Here is a 16,093-nt window from a genome sequence, read left to right on the forward strand (position 1 = left end):
AAAGGATACAAGAAAGTTGAAACAGTTCAGTATAGTAAAAAAAAAGTGACATAAAAAAGGCCAAACCTAATCAGGATAGCTGACACTACAAAAAAACAAATGTAGAAGATAAAGCACTTAAGTTCATAGGTAAGTACTAGGCTCGCTGCCCTTGCAGGCCATTTTAGCCTACCCTATTTCCTTTTTTGTGCTCAAAATAGCCTATCCCAGTATTTCTGATGTCATTTGACTTGCTAATGTGCCGTAAATCCACCAGTAATGGGTGGGAGCATGCCAGATACTGGTAATCTCTTAGCAGTCACCTCAGGATGCTGAGTACAGTAACAGGGCTTTGAGTCAGCCCATGTAGAACAAGTAGTTTAAGCCTTGTATACTACTAGTAAGGTAAAACTGTGGGCTTCTCTCGCACTTAACTTTAGAAAATGATGGAATCAGCCCATGAAGGACAAGATATCCAATCAAAAAATACTGTAAACATAAGTAATAAACTATCAGTGGTAGACATCTCGGGTTCTTCCAGAAACAACTGAGGGTAATAAGTTTGTATTAAAAAGTATGGAGGCTTCCTCTCCCTTTTACGAGCACATATGGTTAAGAGAAAAAGGTCAGTAGTGTGCCTCAACATACGTGAGAGCTTATTACAAAAGGGCAGTAGTGTGCCTCAACATACGTGAGAGCTTATTACAAAAGGGCAGTAGTGTGCCTCAACATACGTGAGTGCTTATTACAAAAGGGCAGTAGTGTGCCTCAACATACGTGAGAGCTTATTACAAAAGGGCAGTAGTGAGCCTCAACATACGTGAGAGCTTATTACAAAAGGGCAGTAGTGAGCCTCAACATACGTGAGAGCTTATTACAAAAGGGCAGTAGTGAGCCTCAACATACGTGAGAGCTTATTACAAAAGGGCAGTAGTGAGCCTCAACATACGTGAGAGCTTATTACAAAAGGGCAGTAGTGTGCCTCAACATACGTGAGAGCTTATTACAAAAGGGCAGTAGTGAGCCTCAACATATGTGAGAGCTTATTACAAAAGGGCAGTAGTGAGCCTCAACATACGTGAGAGCTTATTACAAAAGGGCAGTAGTGAGCCTCAACATACGTGAGAGCTTATTACAAAAGGGCAGTAGTGTGCCTCAACATACGTGAGAGCTTATTACAAAAGGGCAGTAGTGAGCCTCAACATACGTGAGAGCTTATTACAAAAGGGCAGTAGTGTGCCTCAACATACGTGAGAGCTTATTACAAAAGGGCAGTAGTGTGCCTCAACATACGTGAGAGCTTATTACAAAAGGGCAGTAGTGAGCCTCAACATACGTGAGAGCTTATTACAAAAGGGCAGTAGTGAGCCTCAACATACGTGAGAGCTTATTACAAAAGGGCAGTAGTGTGCCTCAACATACGTGAGAGCTTATTACAAAAGGGCAGTAGTGAGCCTCAACATACGTGAGAGCTTATTACAAAAGGGCAGTAGTGTGCCTCAACATACGTGAGAGCTTATTACAAAAGGGCAGTAGTGTGCCTCAACATACGTGAGAGCTTATTACAAAAGGGCAGTAGTGAGCCTCAACATACATGAGAGCTTATTACAAAAGGGCAGTAGTGTGCCTCAACATACGTGAGAGCTTATTACAAAAGGGCAGTAGTGTGCCTCAACATACGTGAGAGCTTATTACAAAAGGGCAGTAGTGAGCCTCAACATACGTGAGAGCTTATTACAATACACAGAAAATATGAACCGATTCAACCCACAAAGGCTATGCACATTGTATCACACTTCTAAAAAGTATAGGCTGCATACACAGGCGAGTAAACCCACTGTAAAAGCAGTAAGAAATCAAATATTCCACACTGTTAAGGATGCTTCTGAAAAGTGAACCAAAGTCTATCCAACACTGGGAAACTGCTTGGAATTTTACTACTTTTCACCAAGATTCCTTCAAGAGAGTGGACAATAACGTCTTAACAAAAGGAAAGAAAATTCTCCTTACTGCACACATCCAAGAAACGGAAAAAACTTCTGAAGTCTAATCAATGAAAACTCTTCTGTACAGCTAATAAAAGAAACAGAGAGAGAGAGATACATTTTTTAACTTTAACATCTGAAGTCTGTTTCCCTGATGCTAATCAGATGAAACAGGAAAGAGATTTCTGAACCATTTCCAAAGTTAAACGGCTTGCTGTCTCTAACTGGGGCACTGAATCCATACAAAGGTAGGAATGTTTTATTATTATTTTACATTTGTTGATCGAGCTAGTCTAACTGGATACATGTCCATTTTCAGTAGAGGCCCGGGGAGAAAAGCTCCAAGCATGAATAGTGAGAAAGTTAACAATATATAAAAAGACATGTAAAAACACAATACAGAGGCAGCACTGGTCAAAAGAAAAATGATAATAATAAAATTATAAACTATAAAAATTATACTTAACACAATAGTAGGGATGAGCAAAACCCAATTAAGAGAGGAAAGCCCTTCTATTTTATCCTTGTACTATGAAGAAAAGAGTAGTAACTAGATTTGGGGGCAAAGGTCAGAGGAGTAGGGAAAGGGGTGAGAGCAGGAAGGGGAGAGAGATCAGTCTGGGTTAGCACATGGACAAAGCCAATGAGTTTTCAGATGTTCTTTAAGATGTTTTTTAAATAGTGAAGTAGAAGCTAGGGCTGATGATTCAGAAGGAAGTTGATTTCAGTTTTTACCTGCTGTGTTTGAGAAAAGTGAATCACCAGCTTTGGTGTTAGATTTAGTCGAGGAGACAAGGAGCTTATTAGCAGAGCATTTTACATATTTACTAATGAATTTACTTCTAAGGAACTGCATTAATCTACTTTATTTAAAAATCAAACACATGGGACAACTGTAACAGTGTGGCATATTTCATAAAATGAACAAGCAGAGGAATCTATCTACTTCCAACCTCACCACGAGTGCTGAGGAAAAAATAAAAAAGAGAAACTAGTGGTCTTAAAGCTTCATTGATGAGCTCAGTCACAATAATTTCCAAAATTCATGAAACCCAGGTAGTACTCCAAAGCAACAAGCCTTTATTCATCATAGACAAGCTATCCACAGTAACAAAAAAGCAGAAATATTTTAAAAATGTTAACATATCAGCTTTTACGTACTTAGAAGAAGGTGTGGGAAATCTAAGTACTGTTTAATTTTAAACATGTACTGCGATATAAAAGCAATGCGGCATCTGCTACCTGTTTTTAATTTTAGTTTATTACTGAATTAACAGGATTGAGAAGACGGTAAAGATAAGTTCTCATATGGGACGGGGGCTAGTTGCTGTTAACAGAATTTACCATTATATTCATACCTAATATTACAACAGGCAGAATTACTGGGGTCTATAACAGGCTGAGATCAAAACCCATAAAATGACAACAGAAGATGAAAAAATGACGTGATATGCAGATGTTATGCAAACAGAAAGGAGACGCAACAAGATCATAAGTTAGAAAATGGTTCTTTAAACATACGGATACATAGTGCATCGCTGTGCAGGTACCAACACCGCTGAAGTCAGAACATACAAAAAAACATATGGATACGTAGTGCATCGCTGTGCAGGTACCAACACCGCTGGTGAAATCAGAACATACAAAAAAAACATATGGATACGTAGTGCATCGCTATGCAGGAACCAACACCGCTAGTGAAGTCAGAACATACAAAAAAACATATGGATATGTAGTGCATCGCTATGCAGGTACCAACACCGCTGTTGAAGTCAGAACATACAAAAAAACATATGGATACGTAGTGCATCGCTGTGCAGGTACCAACACCGCTGGTGAAGTCAGAACATACAAATAAACATAACGGATACGTAGTGCATCGCTGTGCAGGTACCAACACCGCTGGTGAAGTCAGAACATACAAAAAAAATATGGATACGTAGTGCATCGTTATGCAGGTACCAACACCGCTGGTGAAGTCAGAACATACAAAAAACATATGGATACGTAGTGCATCGCTATGCAGGTACCAACGCCGCTGGTGAAGTCAGAACATACAAAAAAATATGGATACGTAGTGCATCGCTGTGCAGGTACCAACACCGCTGGTGAAGTCAGAACATACAAAAAACCATATGAATACGTACTGCATCGCTATGCAGGTACCAACACCGCTGAAGTCAGAACATATAAAAAACGATATGGATACGTAGTGCATCGCTATGCAGGTACCAACACCACTGGTGAAGTCAGAACATACAAAAAAACATATGGATATGTAGTGCATCGCTATGCAGGTACCAACACCGCTGGTGAAGTCAGGACATACAAAAAAAACATATGGATGTGTAGTGCATCGCTATGCAGGTACCAACACCGCTGGTGAAGTCAGAACATACAAAAAAAATATGGATACGTAGTGCATCGCTATGCAGGTACCAACACCGCTGAAGTCAGAACATACAAAAAACCATATGGATACGTAGTGCATCGCTATGCAGGTACCAACACCACTGGTGAAGTCAGAACATACAAAAAAACATATGGATACGTAGTGCATCGCTATGCACGTACCAACACCGCTGGTGAAGTCAGAACATACAAAAAAACATATGGATACGTAGTGCATCGCTATGCAGGTACCAACACCGCTGGTCAAGTCAGAACATACAAAAAACATATGGATACGTAGTGCATCACTATGCAGGTACCAACACCGCTGGTGAAGTTAGAACATACAAAAAACATATGGATACGCAGTGCATCGCTATGCAGGTACCAACATCGCTGGTGAAGTCGGAACATACAAAAAAACATATGGATACGTAGTGCATCACTTTGCAGGTACCAACACCGCTGGTCAAGTCAGAACATACAAAAAAAATATGGATACGTAGTGCATCGCTATGCAGGTACCAACACCGCTGGTGAAGTCAGAACATACAAAAAAAACATATGGATACATAGTGCATCGCTATGCAGGTACCAACACCGCTGGTGAAGTCAGAACATACAAAAAAAATATGGATAAGTAGTGCATCGCTATGCAGGTACCAACACCGCTGGTAAAGTCAGAACATACAAAAAAAGTATGGAATAGTAGTGCATTGCTATGCAGGTGCCAACACTGCTGGTGAAGTCAGAACATACAAAAAACATATGGATACGTAGTGCATCGCTATGAAGGTAACAACACTGCTGGTGAAGTCAGAACATATATAAAAAAATATGGATAAGTAGTGCATCGCTATGCAGGTACCAACACTGCTGGTGAAGTCAAAACATGCAAAAAAACATACGGATACGTAGTGCATCGCTATGCAGTTACCAACACCGCTGGTGAAGTCAGAACATACAAAAAACATATGGATAAGTAGTGCATCGCTATGCAGGTACCAACAAGGTGAAGTCAGAACATACAAAATGTGCAAAACGTTGAAGTGGTACTGACAAAGTACAGTTTTGTACCTACCATAAATGTAGATGTTCAAAGATCCACATTGCTGCAGTCCTTACATATGGGTAGTCCGCTGTCCTCGGTCGGCCCGAATACCAAAGTATTAGGCTGACGTCGGTCAAGGCGCTTAAGACTGACATCAGGACGTCAGGGTACAAATGCGCAAGACCGACGTCATATCCTCAGTCTTTTCTTGCCCCAGATGTCTGAAGGCCCTAAAAAGAAAGGCCAAAACCAAAAGACAGCAAAAAACAACCAACCACCCCTGCACTAAACATATTTACAATATTTACAATATATACACAACCCAAACCACACAACCGCCTCTAACTACAGAGGGGAAGGAGGGAGGGTAAATTGGACTGCAGCAATGTGGATCTTCGAACATCTACATTTATGGTAGGTACAAAACTGTACTATGTTCTTCATCTCACATTGCTGCAGTCCTTACATATGGGTAGAATCCCAAAGCAGAGGTAAGGGAGGATGGCAAAACTATAAAGCATTAGGAGATGCCAAAATGCCCTGTAAAATTGCAGTGGCAAAACCAGCCCTAGATTTAGAGTAAAGTGGAAGGTGGTAATGCTTACAGAAAGTATGCACTGAACTCCAAGTAGCTGTCTCCAAAATATCCTTAGTAGCCACCCCCCTTAAAAAAGCTGTAGAAGTGGCAGTAGCCCTAGTGGAATGAGGCCTAATCCCCGCTGGAATCTCCTTACCATGATGGGAATAACAGAAAGCAATACAAAAACCAATCCACTTAGAAATAGTTTGTTTTGAAACAGGTTTGCCCTGAGAACTCAAAGCAAATGAAACAAATAACTGCTGAGACTGCCTGAACCCTTTAGTTCTGCTCAAATAATATCGCAACTGCCTGTGTATATCCAAAGTGTGTAAAATCTTTTCCCCTTTATTTTGGGGATTTGCATAAAAGTAGGCAAATGAATAGTTTGGTTTAAAGCCACACTAGAAACCACTTTAGGCATAAAGGAAGGATTAGTACGCAAAGATACCCTATCCTTATGGAAAATTAAGAAAGGCTCAATCGCCATAAGGGCCTGTAATTCAGAAACCCTTCTCGCAGAGGTAATGGCCAACAAAAAAGCAGTCTTCCATGATAAATATTTCAACTCGGCAGTAGCTGCAGGCTCAAAAGGTTGTAGAGTGAGTTTCTCCAACACAAAATTGAGATCCCAAGCAGGAGTAGGAGCTCTACGTGGGGGTCTTATATTCTTTGCCCCTCTAAGGAATTGCTTAAACAAAGGATGAGAAAACAAAGGTGGGTCACAGTCATAGTGAGCAGAAATTGCTGCAGCATGAACCTTAATAGAGGAGAAGGACAAACCTTTGTCCAGTAACTCAGTAAGGTATTGAAGAGCCACACTTAAATTAGGCTTAGAAACATCAAAGTCCTTTGCTGTACTCCAAAATAAAAATCTCCTCCATTTATCTGCGTACACTTTCCTTGTACTAGGCCTTCTGGCCTCCAAAATAACATTCAAAACTTGTTGTGGAAGCTGAGACCCTCCAGGGTTTAAAACAGAATATGCCAGGCTGTCAGATGTAGAGAGTGAAGTTTGACATTGAGTAAATGACTGTTCTCCTGAGACAGCAGGTGAGGAATCGAAGGCAAAGGCCATGGAGGCTCCCGTACCAGACTTCTCAGTAATGGGTACCAGTGCTGTCGAGGCCAATCTGGAGCTATTAAAATCATGTTTGGCTTGTCCTGTCTGACCTTCAGGAGTACCTTTGGGAGGAGAGGCAGAGGTGGAAAGGCATACACGTGAAGATTGCTCCAATTGAATAAGAGAGCATCCACTTTCCAGGCTGTGGGATGAAACCTTTTTGTGCAAAACTTTGGCAGCTGGTAGTTTAGTGGAGAAGCGAACAGATCTATGTCTGGAGTTCCCCATAACACTGTCAATTTCTGAAATACATGAGGATCCAATTTTCACTCGTGGGGATCCATAATTTGTCTGCTCAACACATCTGCTAAGGAGTTCTGTGCTCCTGGCAGAAACCTTGCCTGAAGATTTAGCTGTAAACTGAGAGCAGTCTCCCACAAAATCATTGCTTGTCTGCATAGAGGATAAGAATGCGTTCCCCCTTGCTTGTTGATGTACCACATGACAGTTGTGTTGTCTGTTAGAACCAACACCTGCCCTGGAAGAAGTAAATCCTTGAAAGCTATTAATGCAAATTGGACTGCTAACATCTCCTTCAAGTTGATATGTAGATGTTGAAATCTGGCAGGCCACGTGTCTTGTACCCATTTTCCATTTAGATGAGCTCCCCAAGCTTTGTCTGAGGCATCTGTCGTTAGAATCTGACTCGCCTCTGGCCGGGTCACAGAGAGTCCCTTGTTTAGGTGACATTCCTGAGCCCACCACAAAAATTCCTTTTGAATGCAAGGTATTATCTGAATGACAGTGTCCATATCTTGGCAGTGCTGTGTCCATACATTTTTGAGATACCATTGTAGCTTCCTCATATGCAGTTTGGCATTGGGAAGTACCAGAATACAAGATGCCATGAACCCCAAGGCTTGAAGGACTGTCCTTGCAGTCAGCCTGGACTGATGAGACAATTGATGGAAGTAAAGAGAAAGATTCTTTTGTTTGTCCGGGGTCAAAAAGGCCATCTGGGATGCTGTATTCAGTCTCACACCCAGAAAGCACATGTCCTGAGAGGGTACTAGACTGGACTTTATTTCGTTCACAGAATACCCCAGGCATCTTAACACTGCTATCACATACTGTAAATGCTGAAGAAGTTTGTCCTTTCCTTGGGCCAGAATCAGGCAATCGTCCAAATAAGGATAGATTTGTATTCCCCTTAGCCTGAAGAAAGCTATCACTGGAGCCAGAACCTTTGAACACTCTGGGCAGTAGATAAGCCAAAGGGCAATGCAGAGAACTGATAATGAGAAGTCCCAGCCCGAAAACGCAGGTACTTCCTGCAACTGAGCCTGATAGGAACATGAAGGTAAGCCTCCTTGAGATCCAGAGTCACCATCCAGTGATCTTTGCCCAGCAGAGGTAAAAGCTGTTGTAACGTCAGCATTTTGAACTTGGGAATGTCCAGATATGTGTTGAGGATGGATAAATCCAAAATTTGTCTCCACGTGTTCCCTTTCTTTGGTACTAGGAACAGGCGAGAATAAAATCCTAGGCCCACTTCTGGCAGAGGGACCGGTTGTATGGCCCTTATTCGAAGTAGCAGAGAAATTTGTTTGTGAGCCTCTAGTCTTTGCTGAGGAGGAACGTCCGGCATGCCCTTGAAAGGAGGCAAGGTATGGAAATAAAACTTGTAACCTTGGTGAATGATATCCAATACCCATTTGTCTTGGGTAATCAAATTCCAATTTTCCTTGAAGAGTGCCAACCTTCCTCCCAAAGGTGCTGCCAGGCAAGAAGGATCTGGCAGCTGAAAAGGTAGGTCATTGGGCCTGCTTACGAAAGGACTGGCCCTTGCCCTCACCCGAAGATTGTGCAGGTGAACTCCCTGTTCTAGGTCCGAAAGAACTCTGAGCTCTGCCCCTACCACGTCTAGATCTACCCCTAGACTGGGAATCATAAGTGGGATACGTCCACCCCTTAGCAGGCCAATTCCTACTAAACTTTGGAGGCTGAACTTGCAAAAAATCTTTAACAGCCTGCATAGACTTAGCCTTGTCTTCCATTTTCTTCAAGACTGACTCCACAGGTGAACCAAACACATCAGACTGTAAAGGAGCATCCAAAATCCTTGTCTTAACATGGTCAGATAAATTCTGATCCCTCAGCCAGGCGTGCCTGCGAAGAACTGAACCAGTGGCAGCCACCCTAGACGAGGCCTGTACAGCATCAAAACCACATTGTAAAGAATGCTTACCCACCTGTTCAGAGACATGTACCAAATCTTGTAATTCTTTACATTCAATGCCTTCCGCCAGAGCATCCACCTTAGACTTCAATTGAGAAAGCAGATAGTTTTGATATTTCAACATATGAAACTGGCAATTCAAAGCCCTCATCGCTAAGGTAGAAGATGTATAGACTTTCTTACCCCACCTATCCAAAGCTCTGGCCTCTTTATCTGGAGGAACCGGATTTTTCACAACAGAGGCCTTGACCCCCTTAGGTCCCTGACTAACAGTTTCTGGGTCCGCCCTAGGACTCTTATAAAGATATTTATGAGCCTCAGGCACCCTGTAATACCTATCCGGTTTAACAGGAGCAGGAGGCAGAGAATCAGGATTAAGTGAAGCCTCTGCAAACACATCTTCTACAACATCCAGAACAGGGGGTATAGCCAAGGGCCTATGCTGGGGTAAAAGCAAAAATTCCCTAAGCCTTTTCCTGGAATCAGAGAAGTCCTGACCTTCCCAGTTAAAATGTTCCCTCATGGAATGAAGAGTCTCTGAAAAAGAAAAATCCTCTGGAGGAGAAGCAGAAGGAGTCGAATCATCTGCATCAGAATCAGAATAAGGAGAGTACTCCTGCAAGTCTTCAGCCGAAGACTCTGAAACATCCGAAGCCTGCTCAAAACTCCCCAACTCTGGCTCCACCCTAGGCCTCTTAGCAGGAGGGGGGCAAAGAACCTCTAATCAGAGTAATCAAATCTTCTGCCATTTTAAGCATATGCTTCTTGGGCACAGACCCTGCTGAACTAGGAGTGACACCAACAGAAGCTAAACCTGGCCTGCCTCTGGGAGAAGGCTTGGAAACAGAAGGAGAGGGCCTAACCACCCTAGGAAGGGAGGGGAGAACAGTAACCTGAGAAGCCCCTTCAGCCTGACCTGCCTCCTGAGAGGCCACATCCTGCAATATCAAAGTCTCCCCCGGGACTCCAGAGAAGCCTCCGTCGGAACCACCGGTTCCACTGACGCCTCTAAAGAACTGGCGTCCGGAACGGACGACTCATCTTGCCTGGGTTTAACTGCTTTGTCTTTGCGCTTCTTCTAAGAAGCGGGCGCCGGAGCATCCGACGGCATATTATAATTGCACCGCTTCCCGAAGACCAGCCTAGCACAATCTAACCTTCGCTTAATAGTGCGCTTATTGAACCTAGCACAAAAGCGACACCCAACAACGTCGTGCTCAGGCCCCAAACAAGGAATACACAAAGAATGATAGTCCCTATGCGGTATCTGTTTCCCACATGAAATACAGTTATTCACTTTTTCTGACATCCGGTAAAACACTGAGGCAAGAAAATCCAAAATATTCCCCAACGTGGTACTTAGCCAACTTTGATTCGGTCTGAAACTCCGAACTCGAAAAATTTCAGAACGCCGAACGGCACTTGCAACGCTGCTTCTGCATCGGACCATGCGGCAAAAAAGACTGAGGATATGACGTCGGTCATGCGCATTTGTACCCTGACGTCCTGATGTCAGTCTTAAGCGCCTTGACCGACGTCAGCCTAATACTTTGGTATTCGGGCCAACCGAGGACAGCGGACTACCCATATGTAAGGACTGCAGCAATGTGAGATGAAGAACATCCTAAATACACAAAATCTAAACAGCAGCAACTGCACTGTGACACAGGATGGTGACTGCAGTCGGCGAGTAAACCATGTGAGAGACAAACGTACTTAAAGTTTATGCAACCGGTAAAGAAATACTGAAATGTATGTGCGCTCGTGCTTAACTGCCAATGGCTAATTTGTGAGGGATGAGAGTAACCACATCACCTATACAATGAACAATGCTTGCAATACACTTCATGTGGGTCAGCAGTGATCCTTATTAGTTAATGCAGACAATCTTCGAGGACATGTTCATCAATGTGACTGCACAAATCTACCTTAGCTGAGAAACGATACACAGATAAAGTCTGCGTTGCCTCAAACATGACATTTACCTCATCAAACCTTCTGTCAGTTCCCCTGAGAAGGAGGTTGTTGAATTCCCTTTCGAGAACTGCACGAGCCTGCAAGAGAGAAAAGAAGAAAGAAATTTACCTTAGTGTTTAACTCATTTGCTTTTTAAACATACTGAGCAAATTTTCAGAATTCTGATGGATTAGTAGTGTCTTCTAATAGGCATGTTCACAGACTATCAACAACTCACGATTTTTTGAAGGTGCATTGTGGTCTTTATGATTAGAACAGTTAACAAGAAAATAGCAGCCATGTAACAGGCTATTTCCCCAGAACTCAAAAATTAAACTTCAAAAGTTTAAAAGGTGGAAAATGAGCCAGAAGAACAGATACTTGTTAATAAAACTGGAGAGCAAAGAGTCTGAAAACTGTTAAGGTCTACTTTGCCGCCGCAAAGTACTCAGTTTTTTTTTTTTCTTCAGGGTAAGTTGTGTATCCTACTTCAGTAAGGGTTATTTCTGTTTACTTTTACCCATTTTAAGAGTAGCCTTGTCTCTATTCCATGCATCTTTAAATTCTGTGGCTGTTTTTGCTGATGACACCTCCTTATTAGGAAAGCTGTTACAATCACAAGCCAACCTTAAAAAACCCTCATGTCTGCCACAAGTTATTAAGCATGCATCTTCAAATTAGTGGCCCCTTTGTTCTCTTTTTTGTGAAACAGTGCACTCAATCAGACCACAGCTTTTATTTATAAGATTTATGATGAGGCTGTTCTCCAGATGACTGCCCTTATATGAAGCACCCCTATCATGTCCAACTCAGTCTACAAAACTTGTTTATTATTATATATTCTCAGCAGCGATGCAGGGCTTCACCTGGGAAACTTCCCTCTTGAGGCGAGTTTCCTGAGATCCATGTCTCAAACACATAATTTTTATTTTTATTTATTTATCATTTGTTGACTGGGAAATAATAAGCCAGTTATGATCCTCTATGTTAACTTCAGGCAAGTTGATGAGAGCAAAACAGTACAATCTCTGCCATTACCATGGTCTCCTCATTGCACATTTACTTATCACCCTTTTAGCAAAAGAAAAAGTTAAGGACAAAGTCAAAAAAATGATGGAGAAATGATCTGCTACGTATTGGTCTTATATCCTTAGAAATTGCTACAATAGGTTCTGCATTAGCATGTGTTTTCTGAAGGATGCTCACATGCCTTGTTATTTAGGTACAACAGTTGCCAATAATGTGTTGGAAAGCTGCACGTTATGAGAAACAGACCAAAAACATAAGGCAAAATCAGGGACTGCTGAGAAGTATGCTGCACAAGCGTAAGGACTGTTAGGTCAGACAGAGAAGGGCATACAAACATCCCTCCTCCTTCTACCAACATTCACATACTGTTGGAAGTGCCGACGGACTGTATAACAGAACTTACAAACGAACCTGTCACACAGTACTTTTGTAGCAAATTACATCATCACCGTAGCTAATGCTGCAACAACTGGAAAATAAACAACAGCATATCAGTCAATGCAGATGGGTGAAGGACAGACAGTGATCACAGATCAGCAAACGTCTCAAAGAAACCTGCTCTGATAAAGGTCAAAGTGGTGCCAAGGGGGTAAGAAGATGGCAATTATACTATGTGCTGATGATGGACATAGAGAGGCATGGGACAAGAAGAAGATGGTAATTATACTATCTGCTGGTGAAGGACAGAATGATGCCATGGAAGCAAGAAGAGGGTAATTATGATATGTGCTGGTGAAGGACAGAATGATGACATGGGGCAAGAAGAGGGTAATTATACAATGTGCTGATGAAGAAAAGAAGAACATCATGAGGGCAAGAATAGGGTAATTATACTATGTGATGGTGAAGGACAGAATGATGACATGGGGCAAGAAGAGGGCAGTTATATCACACACTGGTTAAGGAGAGAACAATGGCATGGGGCAAGAAGAAGGTAATTACAATGAGGGTCTTGAATCTCAATGAAGACTGCAACATTCAAATATCAAGTATGAGGAAGTATAACAAACTGGTTTGGTTTACTGTTATTATGGAGTAAGAAAGACTTACAAAACTGGCAAAGAAAAAAATATTAACAAGACAAGAATACCAGAGTGTTGTGCAGCTCAGAGGAAGCATGGTGCAGGTGAGATAATCACTAGTTAACAGTGAGTAAATTATAGTGATGAGCACTATTAGACTGTGCAGGTGAGAGCACTACTGGTGAACAGTGAGCTCGTTATAGTCAGAACCAACATAAGGGACAAATGTACTTCACAGAAAGGAGATGCACTACAGTAATAGCAACAAAGTACACAAAAGTCTATTTCAGTAATTAATTCACAGACTACAATTTAGCCTCAAGAACATGAGGTGTGAGCATCGCTGGTGGTACACAACTATATGGATTTTAAGGTTAGGTGCCCATAGAGGGCGGGGACTTAATGATGTCATCCCCTTGAAACCTTTGTTGAAATCCCGTAAGCTTAAATAGTCTATTATAACAATTCATTACACTTTTTATATATTCATTTATGCACATAAATTATCAATTAGGTTAGCCCTTATTTATTTATTATTTTTACAATGATTCAGCAGTGGGATGTAGTTTTGTATGTATGTTAATATTGTCTCTGTGATAATTGATGACTGAATTGTTTAAATTGATTAATTGCTTATTTTTAATTGCTGATGATATACAATGAGCCTTTGTTTACATATGTTTGTACGTCTGATGAAGCGGTTTATACCGTGAAAGCACTTACGTTATTTGCAATAAATTCAATTTTATACGTTTGTTATTCTGCTGCCTTCTTGGATCTTTAGTTTTGGGTACTTGGATTTGTTTTACTGTTCGCATCTTTGGGAATTATAGTTCACTTTGTGCTCACAGTGAGAATCACCATTAGTACATGATGGTGCTAGTGACAGCATCACTGGTGAACAGTGAATTCATTATACTGAGGATCACTAGAAGTACAACAGAATCGAGAACAGATACCAAAATGCTGGAGAGTGTTGGGACAGAGAACTACTGGAAGCCTTTGGGAGACAGCAAGCAACAAAAAGGATGACTGAGAATAAACAGACGGGATAAATGGGCTTCGTAGATGTGAGATATATATTTATACACTTGTAATAGTACATGTATTCTTCTACTTGTTCCAATACATACAGTAAAATATAGTCACTTAGATGCATGTACGTTTCTGTTTGCTAGCATGTAGACATTAAAGGGTTAAACTTCTCTTACCTCAAAAATAAGTAGAAAAGAAAAGGCATCCAACTGTGTATGTAATACTAATGTTCTGTGCCTGGTGCAAACTTCAAGGAAAATTACAACTGTGTGCAACACTAATGTTCTGTGCCTCGTACAAACTTCAAGGAAAATTACAACTGTGTGTAACACTAATGTTCTGTGCCTGGTACTAACTTCAAGGAGAATTACAACTGTGTGTAACACTAATGTTCTGTGCCTGGTACAAACTTCAAGGAAAATTACAACTGTGTGTAACACTAATGTTCTGTGCCTGGTACTAACTTCAAGGAGAATTACAACTGTGTGTAACACTAATGTTCTGTGCCTCGTACAAACTTCAAGGAAAATTACAACTGTATATGTAATACTAATGTTCTGTGCCTGGTACTAACTTCAAGGAGAATTACAACTGTGTGTAATACTAATGTTCTGTGCCTGGTACAAACTTCAAGGAGAATTACAACTGTGTGTAACACTAATGTTCTGTGCCTGGTACAAACTTCAAGGAGAATTACAACTGTGTGTAACACTAATGTTCTGTGCCTCGTACAAACTTCAAGGAAAATTACAACTGTGTGTAACACTAATGGTCTGTGCCTGTGCCATTCAATAATGGGTCACATCAATGAGATATAATGTGGTATAACAATGGGTCACATGACTGAGGCATCATGTGGTATAATGACCTCCTCTAGACTGATCAGCCATTCAGTAATGGGTTACATCAATGAGATATAATGTGGTATAACAATGGGACACATGACTGAGGCATCATGTGGTATAATGACCTCCTCTAGACTGATCAGCCATTCAGTAATGGGTCACATCAATGAGATATAATGGGGTATAACAATGGGTCACATGACTGAGGCATCATGTGGTATAATGACTTCCTCTAGACTGATCAGCCAGTCAATAATGGGTCACATCAATGAGATATAATGGGGTATAACAATGGGTCACATGACTGAGGCATCATGTGGCACAATGACCTCCTCTAGACTGATCAGCCATTCAGTAATGGGTCACATCAATGAGATATAATGGGGTATAGCAATGAGTCACACGACTGAGGCATCATGTGGCATAATGACCTCCTCTAGACTGATCAGCCATTCAATAATGGGTCACATCAATGAGATATAATGGGGTATAACAATGGATCACATGACTGAGGCATCATGTGGTATAATGACCTCCTCTAGAGTGATCAGCCATTCAGTAATGGGTCACATCAATGAGATATAATGTGGCATAAAAATGTGTCACATGACAGGCATCATGTGGCAAAATGACCTCCTCTAGACTGATCAGCCATTCAGTAATGGGTCAAATCAATGAGATATAATGGGGTATAACAATGGGTCACATGACTGAGGTATCATGTGGCATAATGACCTCTGAGGCATCATGTGGTATAATGACCTCCTCTAGACTGATCAGCCATTCAGTAATGGGTCACATCAATGAGATATAATGTGGTATAACAATGGGTCACATGACTGAGGCATCATGTGGCATAATGACCTCCTCTAGACTGATCAGCCAGTCAATAATGGGTCACATCAATGAGATATAATGGGG

The 16,093-nt window shown here is 41.5% G+C and overlaps 1 protein-coding gene across 1 annotated transcript in view; it reads right to left on the reverse strand.

Moving 5' to 3' along the window:
- PPFIA1 (PTPRF interacting protein alpha 1) overlaps nucleotides 1-16,093 on the reverse strand; it is a 2,891,353-nt gene that overhangs the window by 304,403 nt on the left and 2,570,857 nt on the right. Inside the window, exon 29 of the mRNA XM_044082514.1 lies at nucleotides 11,271-11,339. Within this exon, the coding sequence (XP_043938449.1) occupies nucleotides 11,271-11,339 (69 nt within the window). The remainder of the gene's footprint in view (nucleotides 1-11,270; nucleotides 11,340-16,093) is intronic.

Source organism: Protopterus annectens, chromosome 9.part0 (assembly GCF_019279795.1).
Source record: "Protopterus annectens isolate FY-2018-M chromosome 9.part0, PAN1.0, whole genome shotgun sequence".
Taxonomy (NCBI): domain Eukaryota; kingdom Metazoa; phylum Chordata; order Ceratodontiformes; family Protopteridae; genus Protopterus; species Protopterus annectens.